Below are 22,974 nucleotides of genomic sequence, written 5' to 3'. Positions count from 1 at the left end.
TTCTCAGGTGCTCAGATTCTACCCTGCTTTTTGTCCATTTCCGTTCCAACCCTGATGTATCCCTCACTGCATCAGCTTCGATTTCTTCTTGGTCTCTCTCCCTGGTACAGAATTCCTTGTATCACCTACTACAGACTTTAGCTATCTAGCCATTTTAATGCTTTGTTTCTTTCAAACACACTGCAAACCATGCCACTGGGATCATTCCTGTTCCCCAACCCTCTCCCTTTTTATTCTGATATTTGTTCATTGCACCCAAGATGTTAACACGCCTGATCCCTGCTCAGATGCAGACTGAGCTACGGTGCATTTCTACCATTTTCAGGTTTTGCATCAGAGTGCCAGTGTGTCAGTTTTCTTTTGTTTGTACATTTCTTGGTGCTTGTTCCCCAAGCAGACCTGGTAAGCCTGTCGCCTACCTTCACTCTCAACTGGGAACTGGTCAATGCCACAGGGTGGGTTCCAAGAGCAAAAGAAAATGTATCTAAAATGATTTAAATTGTATAATGAGCACACTGAAAATGTGCTAATTTTAATAAATCAACAATAACAACCCTTCTTTATGCTTAGATTGAAGAAACAAAGGAACAGGGGTAGGCTATACAGCCCTTTGAGAGTGTTCCACCATTCAATGAGATTATGGCTGACCTGTATCAACTCCATCTATCCACCTTAAAACAACCCTGTCAAACAAGAAGCCATCAATCCCAGTTTTGAAATTATCAGTAATTCCTCAGCATCCCAGTCTTTTTGAGGGAAAAGGAATTCAAGATTTTCACTACCCTGTGTGTGAAACTACTGGATCAAACCCACGACAGAAAAATCAATAAGAATAAAACTGGTCAGACCATCCGGCCACAACCTAGGTCACCAGCCTCTCATGGTCAATTAGGGATGGACAATATCTGTTGGCCTTGCCAGCAACACTCACATCCCATAAATAAATGAAATAGAAAGTGCTTCCTAATATCACTCCTAAATGACTTCGCTGTAATCTTAAATTATACCTTCTTGTTCTGGACTCTCCCAGAGGAAATAGTTTCAGTCTATCTACTCGGCAAAATCTTTTAACCGTTTTGAATCACCTCAATTAAGATTCTCCCTCATTTCTGCAATTGAGAGCATTCAAGGCTGGTCTGTGCAGACGCCCTCAATTCAACCCTTTCAGAAGGTCTATTGCAGCAAGGGAAGAAATGCTTCGACAGCTGACTTTGGAAGAATGAAGTGTATGTATAGTTTATTTTAAGTGTATGTATAGTATAGTATACTATACTATGTATAGCAACACGGTTACTTACCTCAGAACCACTTTCATCATTGACTTCCACAGCAGGAGCTGTTGTTACCGGGGTGTCCGGGTCAGAACCCGCAGAGCCGAGAGGCGTCTACGAAAGAAGGAAAACATTGTTGGGTCAGAGTCAATGAGCGTTATCCTCTAATATCACCAGCGCAGAAAGTGACTCACACTGAACTAACCCAGGAGAGGTTTGTGCAGGCCCAAAACAACCCCTCTCACCACTCCCAAAAGTTCTCTCCACTGCAGGCTTCCTGATCCAAGGGGACAGTCAGAGATGCGAGTGGTGCCTCACCTTCCACCAACGGTCAATCATGGCAGCTCACTGCACAAGTGTGACTACAATCCAAAGCCTTGTCCCGGAATTGGTTAATTTAGTTTAAGTATTTTGGAACATAAAGAGTTACAACCCAAAGACCATTCACAGCTAAGCAGGCCTCCAACCACCCCATGGTGGGGCAGAGTACTCTATCCACCACCTCCTGTGGGAATCCAAAATGTCCGACAACTCAATTGCTCATGGATAATTTACTTGTCAAAAAAAACCTCCATTTGTACAGTGCCTTTATGACCTACAATATCCCAAAGTGTTTTAGGGTCACTGAAGTACTTTTTAAGTGTAAGAAACTTGGCAGCCAATTTGCACAGGAGACCCCATAAACAGCAACGTGAATAAAGGCCAGATAATCCCTTTCAGTTGGGCAGGACACCAGGGAGAACTGCTCTGCTCCTGGGATCTCTCACATCCATCCAAGAGGGCAGATGGGGCCTCAGTTGAATGTCTCATTTGAAAGAAAGCACATCTAAGCACTGCACTGGAGCATCAGCCTGGATCTTGTGCTCAAATCCCTGAAGTAGGACATAAACCCAGGACCTGCTGGCTAAAGAGGCAAGAGTGTTACCCACTGAGCCAAGGCTCACACCTCACCAGCAGTCCATGCTTCCTTTTAGGAGAGAGATTTTGATCAGCATTGTTGCTTCTTGAGCAATGGAATCATTGAGTTTAACAAGCATTTTGTACAGTTAGCACTGACCAGCAAGTAAAATATTAATCAATTCCACTTAAATGAACACTTGATCACTGAAGGCATCAGATAAATGAAAGAATAGATTAAACATAATGATTAAATTTCTAAATGTTTCCTGGTCATTTTCCCACCAAAACAAAAAACAAAATGCAAAAAATAAAAATCCTTCTGTTAGAAGTACAATATTGACACTTCCTTCACAATTAAAGTTTAAGGGCTGTTAAGAAATATTTAACTGAATTCTTTAAAGAAACACCCAGTTAATTTTAACAAGTGAACATTCTGCAACCAGAATTCCAAACATCACAACAGATACTGCACAAGTCAGTTGGAATAAGTAAACCAGTCAGGTTTTAAAGTCGTGTTTAAAAAAGTTACAACTCACTTCAATTATGAACAAGTTAGTTTTACTTGATCTATAAATGACACTCCCCACCAACATTTATAATCCAGGCTGACACTTCAGTGCAGTTCTAAGGGAGTGCAGCATTGTCAGAGGTGCCATCTTTCAGATACAGCATTAAGCCAAGGACTGGCTATCCTCTCACTAGGGTGTGAGAGATCCCACTGCACTGTTTGCTTGAGGAATAACTACTGGCAGGACAACAGGGAGAACCGCCCTCCTCTTTTTGAAGTACTGTCATGGGGTTTTTCCACCCATCTGAGCGGGTAGGCTGGTCCTCATCAAGAGAAAGGCTGGATTTTCGTCCTAGAGGCTGGTGGCAGGAATTGGGAAATTTCCCTGCTCAGCCCACAATCCATGGCAGAAAGTGCCAGCAAATGCGGGATTTTCATTCCCGGGTGGCAGAAGTGTGGCATTAACAGCAGCCGAGCCAACCATCATCAGAAAGGGGTCAGAGGCAGTCACAGGGGCTGCTGGTTGCTGAGGCGGATTGTTTAAAAGGCCTATCTCGGTGCTGTGGGACTTCGTCCCATTTAAAATAATGACAGCAAAACAAAGAACAGCCCTCTAGCCCTCACCCCTCACAATCCCTCACCCACCAACACTCCACACACACCCCACATACCCCATCCATGTCAACTTATGCTGCCTCATGACCCCCAGCTCAAACACACTATGCCAAGCAATGCCTCTCCACCCAGCCCCCCCACCCATGGCCCCTCATACCCTCCATGCCAAGCTATGCCTGCACCCACCTGCCATGGCCCCTCCAATCTGCAATGCCAAGCTACAGCAATTCCATGCCCATTCACCAAATATACACTTGGTACAGAACTAAAGAGCACGATCGTAACAAAAGGATGTGTGAAAAAGCTTTAAAAAAAATTTTTCTACCTTCTTAAAATGGTTGTTTTTATTACAGCCCTACAAGTGTCAATTGTCCAAATCCTTTACAGTATCAATAGCAGAAACTGCAAGCACTTGACAACTCTTGAACTTATGTACAGAAACATGTGCAATTAACAGAAAAGATCACAGAGCAAGAGCTGTCAATCAAGCAATGTTTTCCCTGGGACACAGCTCTTTTAACAGGGTAATGGATGTCTGGGCTCAGTCAAGAATGCATAACGAGGCTTAGCCATAGTGAAGACGTTGCTTAAGTGGATGCTTCGAACATGATGGACCGTACCCACACAGGAGTGGGTGCTTCAGGAAGGGAAGGGTGGGGGAAGAGAAGGGAAGACCATCATGCCTGGAATTAAATTAAGCTGTGCTAAAACTTGACTTAAAAATTCTTCCATTTCTCCCAATCGATCAAAGAGGTACCAGAAAGGTGCAAACAACATTCCAGGGATGATGTCAGATCTGAGCGGATATACTTATCAGGATAGACTAAAGAGGCTTGGTCTCTTTTCTCGAAGAGAAGGCTGAGAGTATGACTCGATAAAGGTTTTTAAAATTATGAATAGGTTTGATAGGAACAACATAGACAACATTTCTATTTATGGGGTGACCAAAACAAGCAGTCATAAATATAAAAGAGTCACTATTAAATCCAATGGAGAATTTGAAAAAAACTTATTTACTCAGAGAATGGTGAAAGTGTGAAACTTGCTACCACATGGTTGAAGCAAATAGCATAGATGTAGTTAAGGGGAAGCCAGAGAAATATGAGGAAGAAAGGAATAGAAAGATGTGCTGATAGGGTACATGAAGTAGGTGGAAGGACACTTGTGTGGAGCATAAATAGTAGCATAGACCCATTGGGCTGAGTAGCCCGTTTCCATGGTGCAAATTTGATGGGACTGCCAACAGTTGATAAAGAACATCATTCACCACATAGTCCTGTACCTGACTGTGTGAACCTAATTGAAAAGTACGATATTGAGGCAGTTCTCCCCTCAATTAATCCACATAATTGCTGCTTAAAATCTCAGGTCTCACATCATCACAGATCCACAGAAACTCTGCCTTCAAGAGGAACAACTTCTGTAACATGCCCTCACTGTGAAGCCCCGTTTTAATCATATTCTGCAAAAACCAGTTTATGAAATATTTAAACAGCCACACACACAGAATTGGAATGAGAAAACTGACTGGCTAGCCACAGGAGACATAGTGCGAGTGACCATTTAACATTACAACAATTCTGGGTACTAGTTGGTTTCCACCGGCCCAGCTCCACAATCTCAAAATCAAACACTTCTCATTCCTGACACAGTGCTGACTACTAGTGTGAAGCAAACCATCGAGTGCGTCAGCAATGACAGTCTAGAGTTATACCGCACATAGTGCAGCAAACTCAGGCTCAAGTGAAGCGGACTCCCAGGGAAAAGAAAGGAGGGGTCCCTCATCAAAGAGTTTTAGTGGATTTGTGCAAACCAGCATGCAGAACCAAAAACATGTTGATAAAAATGTCACTGTGCAAGGGTGTTTTCACTGCTGTGCCTCAACTGCACCCTCACTAAACTACTTGTGAAATCTAGTCTCATGAATCTAACTTAACAAAGTGCAAGAATTTGTCCTGTGATTTACAACTTCTCCTGTTGCATCTCTCACATCCTACCTTCACCGCACCTCTCAACCCTCAGTCAAGCTTCCCACTCACTTTCTACCCCATGTCATTCTAACCCAATTGCAGCAGAAGTGACGCGTTTGAACACCCATTGCAACACAAAGAATAAACTTATATTTATGTGGTGTATTCTAGGTGGTGGAGGTTGCGGGTGTGGAAGGTGCTGTTGAAGGAGGCTTAGCGAGTTCCCGCAGTGCTTCTCGCGCCACTGTGCATCAGTGGTGGAGGGAGTGAATGATTAAAATGGTGGATGGACTGCAGATCAAGCGGGTTGCGTTGTCCTGGGTGTTGTTGCGCTCCCCGAGCATTGTTGCAGCTGCACTCATCCAGGCAAATGGACTAAGGCAACGTAATCACTGTTGTTTGTAGGAAAACAGAGCAGCCATTTGGCACACAGCAAGGCCCCACAAAACAGCACAGAGACAAATGACCAGATAATCTTGTCTTAGTGAAGGTTCAGGGATAATTATTAGCCAGCAAGATCAGAGACCACCACCCCCCCTCCCTTTCTCACATAGTGGCATGGAACCTTTTATGCCATCTGAGGGGGCAGATAGGGCCATGTTTAATGTCTCACCCTGCACCTGACATTGGAATAGTATCTCAGTATTGTACAGCTGGATAGACAGAAAGACAAGAGAGTGGGTTAGGTCAAGAGAAGATCAGGAATCAAAGGGGTTGCTAAGTATAGTTAGAGAGAGAAAAACACCAAATGCAGACATTGGAAATAAAGACCCAACAGCCTTGTCCCGGCAATAATTGGAGGAAAAAATTGAGGGTAAAAACAGAACAGAAAGAAGAAAAACATGGGCTAAGGAGGCTTGAAGAAAGCCAGAAAAGCAAGCCACAGCCAATGGCCTCACTATAAGGCTTTGGTGACAATGAACAGACTAGACTGGAGTCTCAGTCCAGTTTGTGTGTTCAAGCAGTTGGACACACAGTCTCCTGACACAGAGGTGAGAGTGCTACCAATGAGCAACAGCTGACACCTTTTATAACTTGGTGCCATCACACTAGAAGGTCTTGTGGAGCACTGGGTAGAGTCCCTGCCTCTAAGCCAGAAGCTCCGTGTTCAAGTCCCTCCACTAGGACAGTCCCCCACCCCAGCCTCGACGAGCAGGACCAGTCCCTTACAGCAGCTTCCACAGCCCCACCCCCACCTTGCCGAAATAAGCAGGGCCCCTCCGCCAGGCCAGCGTACCCAGAGAGTGGCCCCTCCACCAGGCCAGCGTACAGAGTGACCCCTCCGCCAGGACAGCGCTCCATCAGTATTGCACTGCCAGCTGAGGTTCTGTACCTAAGCTGCTGCAATGGAATTTGAGTACATGATCCTGACTCAGAATCGAGGGAAATACCACATGGTCACATGCGACACAAAATAAAAAGCAGAAAACTGGTTTGTTAATGAATTGCCATGTCTCTTAAGTAAAAACAACAACAAAAAAAAAATAACAAAAAAACTCTGGGAGAAGTTTCTATGTGATCTGAAAAGCGAACAATAACAGTGACATAGGGAAGAGACTGGCACCAGGAGCAATAACACAGCATTGACGTCAGCAACAAACTAGCTTCTTTTAGAGTCGTCGTCTCATCCTCTGCCAATTCTAACACTCCTGGACACACGTCTTAATTCCCAAAATATAGTCAAGCTGCCTGTAGCAAAACCGACTCGTTATTGTGTAATTTGTCTGGCATTGTATGCCAGACAGCAAGTACTGTCAAACATAGGAAACTGACAGTCGAAAGAACATAGTACACCATAAGGATCCCCAGCACAACCCTTAAAATGTGGAGATCTGTGAAATATCCCAGGTCTCAGAGGGTAGCTTAGCCGAACTCGCAAGAGATTTACAAACCCACCCACCGACTTCAACAGACAGTGGAACTGGGCAGGGGGAGAAAACCAGCAATCATTCCGGGTACTAGCAGGTTATGCTAGAATTACCCCAGACACAGACCCACAAGACTCCCCTTCATTACCCAGACCCTCATCCCTCCCCCCACCACCCAAACACCTGCCCACAAACCCCACCCCCCAAGACACAGAACAACTGCACCCGCACATCACACTCCAGGCACAGACCTACCGCCCCGTTCACCGCCCTCTATACACCAACCCCCACAAACATAGGCCCACTGCCCCTAAAGACACAACACCACCCCCCCACCTCCCCCCCCCCCCCACCCCCACACACAGACCCACCACCCTGCCCACCACCCCCCAGACACAGACACACCACCCTGCCCACCCCCCCAAGACATAGACACACCACCCTGCCCACCCCCCCCAAGACATAGACACACCATCCTGCCCACCCCCCCAGACAGACACACCACCCTGCCCACCCCCCCAAGACACAGACCCACCACCCTGCCCACCACCCCCCAGACACAAACCCACCACCCTGCCCACCCCCCCAAGACACAGACACACCACACAGCCCACCCCCCCAAGACACAGACACACCACCCTGCCCACCCCCCCAGACAGACACACCACCCTGCCCACCCCCCCAAGACACAGACACACCACCCTGCCCACCCCCCCAAGACACAGACCCACCACCCTGCCCACTCCCCGCCCCAGACACAGACCCACCACCCTGCCCACCCCCCCAGACAGACCCACCACCCTGCCCACGCCCCCAAGACACAGACACACCACCCTGCCCACCCCCCAGACAGACAAACCACCCTGCCCACCCCTCCAACACACAGACACACCACCCTGCCCACCCCCCCAAGACACAGACACACCACCCTGCCCACCCCTCCAGACAGACACACCACCCTGCCCACCCCCCCAGACAGACCCACCACCCTGCCCACGCCCCCAAGACACAGACCCACCACCCTGCCCACCCCCCCAAGACACAGACCCACCACCCTGCCCATGCCCCCAAGACACAGACCCACCACCCTGCCCACGCCCCCAAGACACAGACCCACCACCATGCCCACGCCCCCAAGACACAGACACACCACCCTGCCCACCCCCCCAGACAGACCCACCACCCTGCCCACGCCCCCAAGACACAGACACACCACCTTGCCCACGCCCCCAGACACAGACACACCACCCTGCCCACCACCCCAAGACACAGACCCACCACCCTGCCCACCCCCCCAAGACACAGACCCACCACCCTGCCCACCCCCCCAAGACACAGACCCACCACCCTGCCCACTCCCCGCCCCAGACACAGACACACCACCCTGCCCACCCCCCCAAGACACAAACCCACCACCCTGCCCACCCCCCCAAGACACAGACCCACCACCCTGCCCACTCCCCGCCCCAGACACAGACCCACCACCCTGCCCACCCCCCCAGACAGACCCACCACCCTGCCCACCCCCCGCCCCAGACACAGACCCACCACCCTGCCCACCCCCCCAGACACAGACACACACCCTGCCCACCCCCCGCCCCAGACACAGACCCACCACCCTGCCCACCCCCCCAGACAGACCCACCACCCTGCCCACCCCCCCAGACAGACACACCACCCTGCCCACCACCCCAGACACAGACACACCACCCTGCCCACCCCCCCAGACACAGACCCACCACCCTGCCCACGCCCCCAGACAGACACACCACCTTGCCCACCCCCCCAGACACAGACACACCACCCTGCCCACCCCCCCCAGACAGACAAACCACCCTGCCCACCCCCCCAAGACACAGACACACCACCCTGCCCACCACCCCCAAGACACAGACCCACACCCTGCCCACCCCCCGCCCCAGACACAGACCCACCACCCTGCCCACCCCCCCAGACAGACACACCACCCTGCCCACCCCCCCAGACAGACACACCACCCTGCCCACGCCCCCAAGGCACAGACACACCACCCTGCCCACGCCCCCAAGACACAGACCCACCACACTGCCCACCACCCCCCAGACACAGACACACCACCCTGCCCACCCCCCCCAAGACACAGACACACCACCCTGCCCACGCCCCCCAGACACAGACCCACCACCCTGCCCACGCCCCCCAGACACAGACCCACCACCCTGCCCACGCCCCCCAGACACAGACCCACCACCCTGCCCACGCCCCCAGACAGACCCACCACCCTGCCCACGCCCCCAAGACACAGACACACCACCCTGCCCACCCCCCCAGACAGACACACCACCCTGCCCACCCCTCCAAGACACAGACCCACCACCCTGCCCACGCCCCCAGACAGACCCACCACCCTGCCCACGCCCCCAAGACACAGACACACCACACTGCCCACCCCTCCAAGACACAGACCCACCACCCTGCCCACCCCTCCAAGACACAGACACACCACCCTGCCCACCCCCCCAAGACACAGACACACCACCCTGCCCACCCCCCCAAGACACAGACACATCACCCTGCCCACCCCCCCAGACAGACACACCACCCTGCCCACCCCCCCAGACAGACCCACCAGCCTGCCCACGCCCCCAAGACACAGACACACCACCCTGCCCACCCCCCCAGACAGACCCACCACCCTGCCCACGCCCCCAAGACACAGACACACCACCCTGCCCACCCCCCCAGACAGACCCACCACCCTGCCCACGCCCCCAAGACACAGACCCACCACCCTGCCCACCACCCCAGACAGACAAACCACCCTGCCCACCCCCCCAAGACACAGACCCACCACCCTGCCCACGCCCCCAAGACACAGACACACCACCCTGCCCACCACCCCAAGACACAGACCCACCACCTTGCCCACCACCCCAGACAGACAAACCACCCTGCCCACCCCCCCAAGCCACAGACCCACCACCCTGCCCACCACCCCAAGCCACAGACCCACCACCCTGCCCACCACCCCAAGACACAGACACACCACCCTGCCCACCACCCCAAGACAGACACACCACCCTGCCCACCCCCCCCAAGACACAGACACACCACCCTGCCCACCCCCCCAAGACACAGACACACCACCCTGCCCACCACCCCAAGACAGACACACCACCCTGCCCACCCCCCCAGACAGACCCACCACCCTGCCCACGCCCCCAAGACACAGACACACCACCCTGCCCACCCCCCCAGACAGACACACCACCCTGCCCACCCCTCCAAGACACAGACCCACCACCCTGCCCACGCCCCCAGACAGACACACCACCCTGCCCACCCCTCCAAGACACAGACCCACCACCCTGCCCACCCCCCCAGACAGACACACCACCCTGCCCACCACCCCAAGACAGACACACCACCCTGCCCACCCCCCCAAGACACAGACACACCACCCTGCCCACCCCCCCAAGACACAGACACACCACCCTGCCCACCCCCCGCCCCAGACACACCACCCTGCCCACCCCCCCAAGACACAGACACACCACCCTGCCCACCCCCCCAAGACACAGACACACCACCCTGCCCACGCCCCCCAGACAGACACACCACCCTGCACCCCCCCCCCCCCCCCCCCCCCAGACACAAGCCGGGAAGCGGGTGTGTCCCCTCTAGCCTGTCCTGGGGGAGGGAGCGGGGACTCTGGGCTCCCGCAGGCCTCACTCAAGCCTCGGCCTCTCCAGCACAGAAGAGGCCGCCTTCCCCTCCCCTCCCCTCCCCGGGCCGGGCCGGCAGCAAATCCGCCCCCTGCAGCCCGAGGTGGGGAGGGGGGGTGAAGCAGCGCCTTCAGCCCCATCCCCGGTCACTCACCCTCTGTAAAATCCGCCTGAGCATGGCGGGGGCTGGAGGAAGGAGGGAGAGGGAGAGGCCGGCCTGAGGATGGTGTGAGCCACCGCCTGGCAGCACCAAGAGGCCGGCTCCGGGTCTGACTGGATCCGCCTGAGAGTGAAGTGAAGGGAGGAGCCAGGGAGAGAGGGACAGCCCCTAGCCCAGCTTCTCATTAACTCCTTCACATCAAAACTCAACTGCTCACAATCACAAAACATCACTTTTTAATCATTTAGTTTTCTTTTCTTTTCCTTTATTCTTTCATGGGTTTGATTTTTTATTTATTCACGGGATGTGAGCTTCGCTGGCTGGGCCAGCATTTGTTGCCCATCCCTAGTTGCCCTTGAGAAGGTGGTGGTGAGCTGCCTTCTTGAACTGCTGCAGTCCATGTGGTGTAGGTACACCCACAGTGCTGTTAGGGAGGGAGTTCCAGGATTTTGACCCAGCGACAGTGAAGGAACGGTGATATATTTCCAAGTCAGGATAGTGAGTGACTTGGAGGGGAACTTCCAGGTGGTGGTGTATCTACTGCCCTTGTCCTTCTAAATGGTGGTGGTCGTGGGTTTGGAAGGTGTTGTTGAACGAACCTTGGTGAATTCCTGCAGTGCGCCTTGTAGATGTGGGTGTCCATACGTTACCAAGTGTTCATTTCTTTTGAATTTCTGTTGAAGAGTCATACGGACTCGAAACGTTAACCATGCGCCTCTCCGCAGATGCTGCCGGATCTGCTAAGTTTTTCCAGGTATTTTTGTTTTTGTTTTGGATTTCCAGCATCCATAGTTTTTTGCTTTTATTTTAGTGTTCATTTTTTTTAGCTTTGATCCTTAGTGATTTTTATACTGTTGTCTTTTTTTTATTCTTTTGTGGGCATGGCCATCCCTGGCAAGACCAGCATTTGTTGCCCATCCCTAATTGCCCATGAACTGAGTGGTAGTGTTGTCAACCTTCCAGGCATGTCCTGGAGTCTCCAGGAATTGAAGATCAATCTCCAGGACACTGCTGTGTGTATACCTAGAGAAAAATCATCGGGACATTAAATACATTTTTTTTGTCATTTTCTTTGAGCTTTTCTCATTACCAGATATAAAAATATTGAAAATGGAGAGAAAAGACTGTTTGGCTGGTGGTCAAGCATCATCCAGTTGTGTAATAAGTCTTTTTGCTTTCCAATTGACATAGGAAGACAGTGCATCACAAGGATGGATGTGTTGGCCGACTAATGGCTGGAGTGTAGGGGCAAGTCATGTGATAGAACCTCCAGGAATATGTTTAATCACAGTTGGCAACCCCCTATTGCTAGGCCATTTCAGAGAGCAGGTAAGAATCAATCATGTTGCTGTAGGTCTGGACTTGCAGGTAGGTCTGGCCAGGTAAGGATGGCAGATTCCTTCCCTAAGGGGGCATTAGTGAACCAAACGGGTTTTCAGGACAATTGATGGTGCTTTTATGGCCACCATTACTGAGACTAGCTTTATATTTGAGAATTTTATTAATTCACCAGCTGCCATGGTGGAATTTGATCCCATGGCATTAGCCTGCATTTCTGGATTACTAGTCCAGTGACATTACCTCCATGCCACCATTTCCCCTGTGAATAGGAAACAAATTGAATTTTATAAGTACATCTGGCAGGGGACCTCTGTCCACCAGCACCATGTCCTTTGCAAGTAAATACCTGAATCACCCACCAAACCATACTACAGGCTCTGGGTTATGGAAATTTTCAAGCTTCCTGATTTTTATTACGTAGCAAGGTCTGCATTTGTTGTACACCCTGCCACTCACCACCCCCATCCCCCTTCAGAAGTTGTTGATGGGCTGCCTTCTTGGACCGCTGTGGTCCATGTGATGAAGGTGCTGCAACAATGCTGTTTGCTTGGGTGTTAAAGGATTTTGGCCTGGCAATGATGAAGAAAGGGAAAGAACTTGCATTTATATAGCGCCTTTAACAGCCTGAGATTGTCCCAAAGCACTTTATGGCCAATTAAATACTTTTGAAGCAAAGTCTAAGACTTGACCTTCTACTCCTGACAAGTTACTGCTTGGATATGAGAATTATCAGAAATAATGAGACAACACTCAAAACTCAAATTAAACACTCCTGTCTTTGCTAGATTTGAACAATACAATACCATCTATTACAATAATCCATTATTCACAAATAAGTTACAAGAAATCTTAAGTACAATCATTCAATGATCAGTCCCTGCCAATCGTACCATCTAGCAGCTGACCAAACTGCTTTGGCTGCACATCAAATAATCTTCCACAATGATTCTTACACCCTTCTTTTCAAGGTGAGCAGGATATTTCATTGACAAGATCATCTTGTCCTATCGAAATCAACCTTAAGCTAATGTGGTGTCTAATACTTTGTTCAAACCACAATATTCTACATTCCTTAACAATGCCTGTATGTTGGAATGCCTTCAATACTTTTCTATCCCTCGTGGCTGTCACAAATTCTTTCAAGATCTTTATCAGTCCTTTTTGAGTATCCCACACACACACATTTTATGACCATAGAACAATAAAACAATTCAAGTCATGCGACCGCAGAAGATGCAACACCTGCCCCTTCGCTTCATCTCTCCTCACCATCCAAGGACCCAAACACTCCTTTCAAGTGAAGCAGCATTTCACTTGCACTTCCCTCAACTTAGTCTACTGCATTCGTTGCTCCCAATGCGGTTTCCTCTACATTGGAAAGACCAAACGCAGACTGGGTGACTGCTTTGCAGAACATCTTCGGTCTGTCCACAAGCATTACCCAGACCTCCCTGTCGCTTGCCATTTCAACACTCCACCCTGCTCTCATACCCACATGTCTGTCCTTGGCCTGCTGTATTGCTCCAGTGAAGTTCAATGCAAACTGGAGGAACAGCACCTCATCTTCCGACTAGGCACTTTACAGCCTTCCGGACTGAATATTGAGTTCAACAATTTTAGATCTTGAACTACCTCCTCCATCCCCACCTTCTTTCCATTTCTTCCCCCTCCTTTTTGTTTTTTCCAATAATTTATATAGGTTTTTTTTCTTTTCCCATTATTTTTAAATGTATTTCCACCCATTGTTCATCTCTACCTTTTAGCACTTTTAGTATTCCCCCACCCCCATTAGAGCTATCTGTATCTTGTCTGTCCTGCTTTCCACTCCTAATTAGTACATTCCCTTAGATAATATAACCACTTTCAACACTTCTTTGTCCTTTTGTCTGTAACTTCTTTTGGTTATCTCCATCTATTACTGGCTACTTGTCCCAACAACCTCCCCCCCTCCACTTAAACCAGCTTATATTTCATTCCTTTCCTATTTTTACTTAGTTCTGTTGAAGGGTCATGAGGACTTGAAACGTCAACTGTGCTCTCCTCTGCCGATGCTGCCAGACCTGCTGAGTTTTTCCAGGTATTTCTGTTTCTGTTTTTGTTTTAGATTTCCAGCATCCCCAGTTTTTTGCTTTTATCTCTTAAGTTTCTGACTTTTTACAAATTGTTTTTTGGAGATTTAAAGGCAATGTATTGTATAAAGCGTATAAATAGACATGTCTTCTCATTTCCCTGCATTTCAGAAGGAAATATCGCCCATCAATGTAAGTTTCAACTCTCAAAGTACTTAAGACCAACTGAATTAACATTTTTCAAAACGTATCAATCCCTTATCTCTGCGTTCTCTGACCTGATGGCTCTAGGTTTTTCCTGTATGTAAAACTTCTGCAAAGTTCTGACTTGACATCTTTAATAGTGCCTCTCACAGTCTGAGTGAGGATATCCTAAAACATTTCGAAGCCAATTAAGTACTTTTGAAAAAAAGTGTAAGCCACAACCTTCTGGCCCTGAGGGCACAGTTTTTAAACATGTCTGTTTACTGGTTACAACCCATTTTATGACTTTTTATACCCGAGAGATGTTTTATCAGTGACTCTCTTCATCTGTCATGAAAACCACCCCGCAGCTCCAAACAACCAACAAGGTTCTATATTTTTTTAAACTGCCAGGGCTTCCCATGGGTTTAAAAGCAACCTCAACCACAAGTTTTGATCAAAAGTACAAGTAAGTCAGCCAAAAATATTACAGCCATGCAGAAGTCACTGCTATATGAATCAGGACAGCCAATTTGCACACAGCAAGATCCCACAAACAGCAAGGAAACAAATTACCAGATAATCTGTTTCAGATAATAATTGAGGGATAAGTGTTGACCAGAACTCATGGAGAACTCCTCTAATCTTCAAATAATGCTGTGGGATCTTTTACATGCACTTGAGAGAGTGGATGGGATCTGGAATTAAAGAATAGCAATATAAGTACAAGTCAGGATGTTGAATGACTTGGAGGTCAAGATCTTCCCATGCCCCTGCCCTTATCACTTAAGGTGGTGGAAGTCGCGGGTTTGGGAAGTGCCACTAGCAGAAGCCTTGATGAGTTGCCACAGTGCATCCTGTGATTAGTACACATTATTGATAGTTCCTATAGAGATCCCCCCAGGTCATTGTGGAGAGTGCTGTATTGAAATGTCATATTGTTTTAGTTCTTAGGTTGCTTTGCCTTTTTGTTTATTCTTTCATGGGATGTGGGCGTCACTGGTAAGGTCAGCATTACCCATCCTTAATTGCCCTTGAACTGAGTGGCCATTTCAGAGGGTAGTTTAGAGTCATCCATATTGCTGTGGTAAAAGCAAAATGCTGCAGATGCTGGAAATCCGAAATAAAAACAGAAAATGCTCAGCAGGTCTGACCGCATTTGTGGAGAGAGAAACGGAGTTAACGTTTCAAGAATTGCCATGGGTCTGGACTCACATGTAGGATTTCCTTCCCTAAAGCGCATTAGTGGACCAGATAACAATCACTGATAGTTGTTATGGCCACCATTACTTGGACTAGCTTTATGTTCCAGATTTTATTAATTGAATTTAAAATCCCACCAGTGGTGGGATTTGAATCCACATCCTTGGGCCTCTGGATTACTAGTCTAGTGACATTACCATTATGCCACTGTCTTCCTCTTGCAGCTCTAAAGCACAGAAACTGAAGCCTACATTTGTGTAACTCCTTTCAAATCCTCAGGACATCCTAAACACTTCAGTGCCAATTTGGGTTCAGACTGGTTTACCTGAAAGGATCTGAGATTCTCACAGAGAAAAGTAGTGCAATGATGCTCAATGGAACCATTCACAAGGGGAGGAGCACTTGAGAAATCTCCTGATTCTCATATAGCCAGTCCACTACCCCCATAGCTAATTAATTATTTTGAAGTGTAGTTACTGTGGTTATGTAGGCAATGTCCCATAAAGGGCAGTGAGCTAAATGGCCAGTTATTCCATTTCGGTGATGTTGATTGAGGAATCATTGTTGACCAGAATTCTGTGTGGAACTATCCTGCTTTTCTTCAAGAAGTACCATGGGATCTTTTACACTAATCTGACAAATAGAACGATTTTGATCTGATATCTCATCAATAAGATGGCATCTCCAACAGAGCATTTCCCCAGTATTGCCTTTTAATGGGGCTCAAATCCACATGCTCCTGTTTCAGAAGCAAGGGTCCTATCACTGTTCTTCAGGTGTCATGTTTTACAACATTGGTGATTATGGCTCTCCAACTTGCATGGTCCTTGATAGCTCCTATACTCATTGAAGTTTAGAAGAATGAGAGGAGATCTTATTGAAACATGTAAGATTCTGAGGGGGCTTAACAGGGTGGATGCTGAGAGGATGTTTCTCCTCATGGAGAATCTAGAACTAGGGGGCACAGTTTTAAAATAAAGGGTCTCCCATTTAAAACAGAAGAGGAATTTCTTCTGTCAGAGAGTTGTTAATCTTTGGAATTATCTTTTACAGAGAACAATGGAGGCTGAGCCATTGAATATATTCAAGACTGGGTTAGATTTTTGATCTATAAGGAAGTCAAGGGTTATGGTAAATAAGCAGGAAAGTGAGTTAAGGCCACAATCAGATCAGCCATGATCTTACTGAATGGCGAAACAGGCTCGAGGGGCTAAATGGCCTACTGCTGCTCCTATTATAATCCTACGAACATCTTTGTGTTGTTCTCAAATCTTGACAATTTGAGGTCATCAAATGATGATGCTGCGCTGGCATTCCATACTGAAGTTCACTTGCAACAGCTTGTAGATTGGTTCTCCCTGGCCAACAAGGAGTTAGGACCAACAATCCATGTCAGGAAGACCAAAGTTATGGTCTAGGTCATAGACATTCCAGCTTCCATCAACAACGCCAACCTCACTCGCCAAGAGCTTCACATACCTTGGATCAACAATTAGCAGCAACCTGTCCCTCGATGCTGAAATCAGCAACAGGATTGCCAAGGCCATAACTGAATGTCAAATTTGAGAAGTTGAGTGTGGGCCAACAGCAAAGGATCCGAAAAAAACAAAGCTCTGCGTGTACCAGGCTTGTGTTCTCATCACTCTCCTTTACACCAGCGAAGCATGGATAACTTGTGCAAAGCAAGAAAAGCAGCTGAACAGCTTCCACCTCCACTGTCTCAGATGAATATTGAACATCTCCTGACAGGACAGAGTGCCGAATATGGAAGTACGCCAGCGTGCAGGGATCCCTAGCATGTTTACCCTCTTGAGTCAGCGGCAACTCAATTGGCTGGTTCATATGAGCGGAATGGACGATGGCCGCATTCCAAAAGACATGTTCTATGGCAAACTTGCTATTGGCATGGGACCAACAGGCTCGTCCACGTCTGCGATGCAAGGATGGCTGCAAATGAGACCGCAAGCTGACTGGGATAGGAGGCGATGCATGGGAAGTCCTCACTGCTGACTGAAGTGCCTGGAGACAAACGGTCAGGAAGGGCGTGGAAAAAGCAGAGAGCAAGAGAAATGACCAGTTTGTGGAAATGAGAGCCTGCCAGAAGGAAAAAAACATCAGTTGACCTCGGACCAACACTATTCATCTGTGCCAGCTGTGGAAGGGACTGCCACTCACAAATCGGCCTGTACAGCCACAACAGACGATGTTCATTCCAGATGTGAGATACCCTCTGGGCACAGTCCATCGTCTCTTGAGATGGACAGATGAACGTTTTGGTGTTGTTCTCAAATCTTGTACCTGTTCTGCTTCATAAGCTGTCAGTGTATTTCATCCTTTTGTCTCCCTCTTGCTCTGATACCTTCAGTTTTTCCAGTAACTACCACATATTCTAGTTGATCCATCCTAAATACAAGCACAAAGAATTGTAGATGCCTCTTGGTGATCATTTGCTGGAGTTTTCCTTGTATGCCTGTTTTCCACAAAAGTCCTACCACTAAACCAAAACTAATACTATTATTATCTAATAGGGAGGTGGGGAGGGGGAACTGTAGACCAGAACCAAAGGGCTGATATAAATCAGGGATATTTCTGAGGTGGAGGTAATAAGCAAGATTGCAGAGAAGTATACGCTCGAGCTGAGATGTCTACGGCCGTAAGGTGCTTAAGAAATGTTGGATATTGGAATATTGGAAATATTAAGAAACTTAACCAAAAGCTAATAGAAGAAACCCCCATGAAATTTCATACCTCAGAGAATAGCTGAAACATTGAGAAGAAATCGAAGTGAACTCCTGAGAGACTTGGTCCCACGACATGACCAACCTTCAAAAGTTTGATAAGTAGCCAAAGACTTCCTGGAAGAAAGTTATAAGGAAAAGGGTAAGTTCAGTTGAGAGTTGTATTCTAAAGGATATGTGGTTGTGTTTTATTATGCTTTTTGATATTAAGTATAAGTATTCACCTAAGACGGTGTTTATTTGGTAGTGTTTACTTTACTTGTCTCTTGTAATTGTAAAAATTAATTTGTTTTAAACTATGGAATCCTGTGGAATATTTTCTTTCATTTAATCACAGGATTTTCAAATTTCTCTTTCAAAGTTAATGGTCTCTACGCGGATCATAACACGATCCTTTATGAGGAAAAGCAAGACTTTCATTTATTAGCATATTCCACAAACATAGGACATCCCAAAATGCTTTACAGCCAATGAAGTACTTTTGAAGTGCAGTCACTGTTATAACGTAGGACATAGAGCAGTCATTTGCAAGCTCCCACAAACAGCCAAGTGATAATTATCAGATAATCATTGTTTTATTGATGTTGATTGAGGGATAAATATTGGTCAGGATACAAAGTACACTCCAAATTTTTCTTCAAATAGTGTCTGTTAATTGTTTATATTAAGGTTAAATATATACAGGTGGAGGGCATTGATGGATGATTACTTGAGCACATATAAAGTTAGGAGTTACACACTTTTACTCTGTGAATAAATCAAAAACTGAGTAAAGATTAGCTTATTTTTTAAATATTCTTTCAAGGAACTTGGGAGTTGCTGGCTAGGCCAGAATTTATTGCCTGTCTTTAATTGCCCTTGAGAAGGTGGTGGTGAGCTGCCTTCTTGAGCTACTGCAGTCCATGTAGTGTAGAAACATCCACAGTGCTGTTAGGAAAAAAGTTCCAGGATTTTGACCCAGTGACAGTGAAGTTCTGGTCTTCTCCTTGACCAAATGACTGTAAGGAGCTTAACAGTGCCATGGGATCTTTTACATCCGCCTGAAAGGACAGCTGGTGCATCAGTTTAATGTCTCATCCAAATGCTGACAACACTGATAGTACAGCACCCTTTCAGTACTGTACTAGAATATCAGCCTGGACTTTGTGCTCAAGCCTCTGGAGCCTCACTGTAAGGAGCTGTCCATGATGGAGTTCAGCAGACCAGCACATCCAAAGACCCAGGACTACTGAGGGACACATTGAGTCTTGGTGCAGCGATCAATGGGGAAATGCCACCTCTCAGAGCTCTCATGCCATAGCACACTGAAGGGTTGGAACATATGTGTAATTCCATGGGCTATGTTTAAAGGCAATGTAAATGCAGCAGTAACCTGCTCTTTAAGTGAAGTTAGACAGCCTAGAGTACCATGTATTGTATTTAGCCAATTGATCTATCATGTTTTATGTACTGTCACACCTGAATTGTATTATAAAATACCTTTACAAATTTTATGAATAAAGTATATTTTTTGGGTGGGGGAAGGACCAAAATGCTAGAAGAACGCTATTAATTAGTTATGCTCAGCCCCCAGAATATACAGGCACACGTACAGACATCCAAACACATATATGCCTAATAGCAATGATTCTTGGCAGACATCAGATTATTTACCCCTAGTGCCATTTAAGATTTAAAGAGTGGAAGATTTTAATTAGTTTAACTTTCTTGAAAGTTAGTGCAGCAAACACTAACTACTGCTCTTAAACTATCACTTAAAATACACTGCTGGCACTAGTGACATTGTTTAAAAACTCAAGGATATATTGGTTCCTTCATTTGTAAAAAGCAGGAAAACTGTTACATACTCAGGCCGTTCAACAAATATTAGTGAACAGAGACTCATACTCTTTGGAGTTCTGGGGTGTTATTTGCAGTGATTGCTTATTTCAGTGAATGTGGGTACATCCAGGTTAATTGGGGAGTGAAATAAGCATGAGTTTATGACACAAGGGCAGATTTCCTTGTCTTGGTGGTGACACCAGGGAGCTTTGTGCTCCCTGAAATTATGCAGGACTGACGCCAATAGATTTTCCAGAGTCAGCCCATTGAGTCACCCTAGGGCAGTGCTGTCCAATATATCCAGATGTGATGAATTGTGTTTGTGAATCACAAATGAATAGTTAGAAAAAGATTGTCATTGGTCATATGATGATCTCAAGTCATATACGTATGTGAACTTAAACCCTTTTGTGCATTTGTTGGTAAAATGGTGAAAGGAAAAGCAGAGTGCAAGTGTTTATTTATTGTTGAGTAATTTCCTTCCTTGGTTACTGAATGGTGGGAGATGTTTATTCAGCAACTATACACATAAAGTAAATGTGTTCTGTGTGTGTGAGGTGTTTTCTGCTACAATCAACCACACCCATGGCTAATCAGTGCTTTTTATTGAATAATACTAGTCTATGAATGTCAAGTTCATTGTCTGAATTGGACCTGGGGCAGGGCAGGTGCAGGAAATTAATACATAATCTTAAAGTTTATAATCTTAGCCTTTACCTGCCTCAGTTAACAGGACAGTTTCAGCCTTTTCATAGACTTGCCATTTATTCCTCAGCCATTCCCAAGATTAGATATGGAAAAAAAAATGTCTGATTAAAAAAAAGCAAAACAAATATGGAGGCAGGAAAAATAACACCTGGGCAAACAATAGCTGGCAAAGTCGAGATGCTGTTAGAGGGTGAAAGGATAATTGGGACTCCAGGAAATCCTCCCCAGATAACAGCGTTTGGCAGGAGCTGGTAACCTGTGTGAACATTTTCCTCTCAACACAGGAATTGATCTGGAAGAAGACAGCATATGATATGGAAGTGTCAAGATAAGACTACCCAACGGTGCCATTTACCAAATAGATTGCTCCAGTCTGCACATTACTGAGTATTGCCTGTCAGTCTGTTGCATATCTACTGTATGGGGTGATGGTAGAGTAATGGTAATGTTGTAGGATTAATAATCTAGAGGCCCAGGCTAATGCTCTGGGCACATGGGTTCAAATCTCACCAATGGTAGCTGGTGGAATTTAACTTCATTTAAAACCGGGGGACTGAATCTGGAATATAAGATTGTCTCAGTAATGGTAACCATGAAGTTTACAATTGTTGTTAAAAAGAAACCCATCTGGTTCACTAATGTCATTTAGGAAATCTACTTACATGTGACACAGAAATTTGGTCAACTCTAAAGTTCCCTCTGAAATTGCCTAGCTAGCCACTCAGTTCAAGGGCAATTTGGGGTGGGCAACAAATGTTGGCCCTCCCAGCGACACCCACATCCCAAGAAAGAATATAAAAAAGTTGGCCTAGGCCTGGTGTTGACACAGTTTTTCAGTTCTTTCATTGTTTATCATACATGACAGGCATTCAAGCCGCAATGCCCTTTGAAAATGATGTATGAAATAAATCTTCCTATTTGAGGCATGATGGTGCATTGCTTTCATCATAATTGTCCTGCCAACAATTCTTCCCACTCAATCTTGCTTCCATGTTTTACACTTTACCAAACACATTTGATCTTGATACCTACCCTGAATGCCTGACTCACATACTCTAAGTAAAGTGTAATAGCATCATATGTCCTAATACTTTACTTTGATAGACTAGTAAACAATTTTTCCATACAAATCTCAATGCACTTTAAGGTTTTCACGAATATTTCTGATTACAATTGCCAATCCTGCTGTGGCTCAACATTTAAATATAAATTGCATTTTACAATCTCAAAAACGATACCTGAATACAAATTGCTGCAGTCATTATTATTCTCATTTGAATATTCAGCAAAATATTAAATTAGAGTGCTATACTGGTGTTTTGTGATAACTTTCTATCCTTTTGGTCATTCAAACAATTCTGTTCTATCCTCTCTATAAAGCAGCATTCTCTTGAAAATCTCACATTCTTCCATGAAAGTCAATCAATTATTCACAATTTTACTGAAAATTTATGCTATGACTGATCACATTTACAACAACAAGTTGTATTTAAATAGAAGCTTTAATTTAGTAAAATGCTAACTCAAATCTCTTTAAAAATATTTTTTAATGCAAGGCTTTTGAAAGAATGTTAGTTTGTTGCATTGAAGGGGAGAGGCAAGGACACTGGAAAAATTAGGAACCACAGATTGGACTAGAAAAGGCTTTGAAGCTAATACAAATGAATAGCTACAGCTCTGAGTTTGGGAGATGCTTCACAAAAGCATTATTGAATTTGACACCAAGCCATTTAAGGAGACGTTTAGGCAGGTGACCAAAAGCTTAGTCAGAAGTCAGTTTTAAGGAGCATCCTAAAGGGTTAAAGAGAGGCAGAGTGCTTTAGGGAGAGAATTCCAGAGATTACGCCAATGCAGCTGAAGATACAGCCACCACTGGGGAACCAATTAAAATTGGAGAGGCCAGAATTGGAGGAGC

General features: G+C 46.4%; 1 protein-coding gene across 3 annotated transcripts in view; it reads right to left on the bottom strand.

Moving 5' to 3' along the window:
• eea1 (early endosome antigen 1) overlaps nt 1-11,112 on the bottom strand; it is a 137,472-nt gene extending 126,360 nt beyond the window's left edge. For all 3 annotated transcript variants that reach the window (XM_041202848.1, XM_041202850.1, XM_041202849.1), the window contains exons 1-2: nt 10,991-11,112; nt 1,299-1,385 (exon numbers count right to left, since the gene is read on the bottom strand). In XM_041202848.1, the coding sequence (XP_041058782.1) occupies nt 1,299-1,385; nt 10,991-11,014 (111 nt within the window). In that variant the 5' untranslated portion in view covers nt 11,015-11,112. The remainder of the gene's footprint in view (nt 1-1,298; nt 1,386-10,990) is intronic.
• Between the last annotated feature and the right edge of the window lie 11,862 nt (nt 11,113-22,974).

This window comes from Carcharodon carcharias, chromosome 13, assembly GCF_017639515.1.
Source record: "Carcharodon carcharias isolate sCarCar2 chromosome 13, sCarCar2.pri, whole genome shotgun sequence".
Taxonomy (NCBI): domain Eukaryota; kingdom Metazoa; phylum Chordata; class Chondrichthyes; order Lamniformes; family Lamnidae; genus Carcharodon; species Carcharodon carcharias.
Note: the sequence above shows the minus strand (reverse complement) of the source record. Positions and strands in the feature narration are given on the sequence as shown.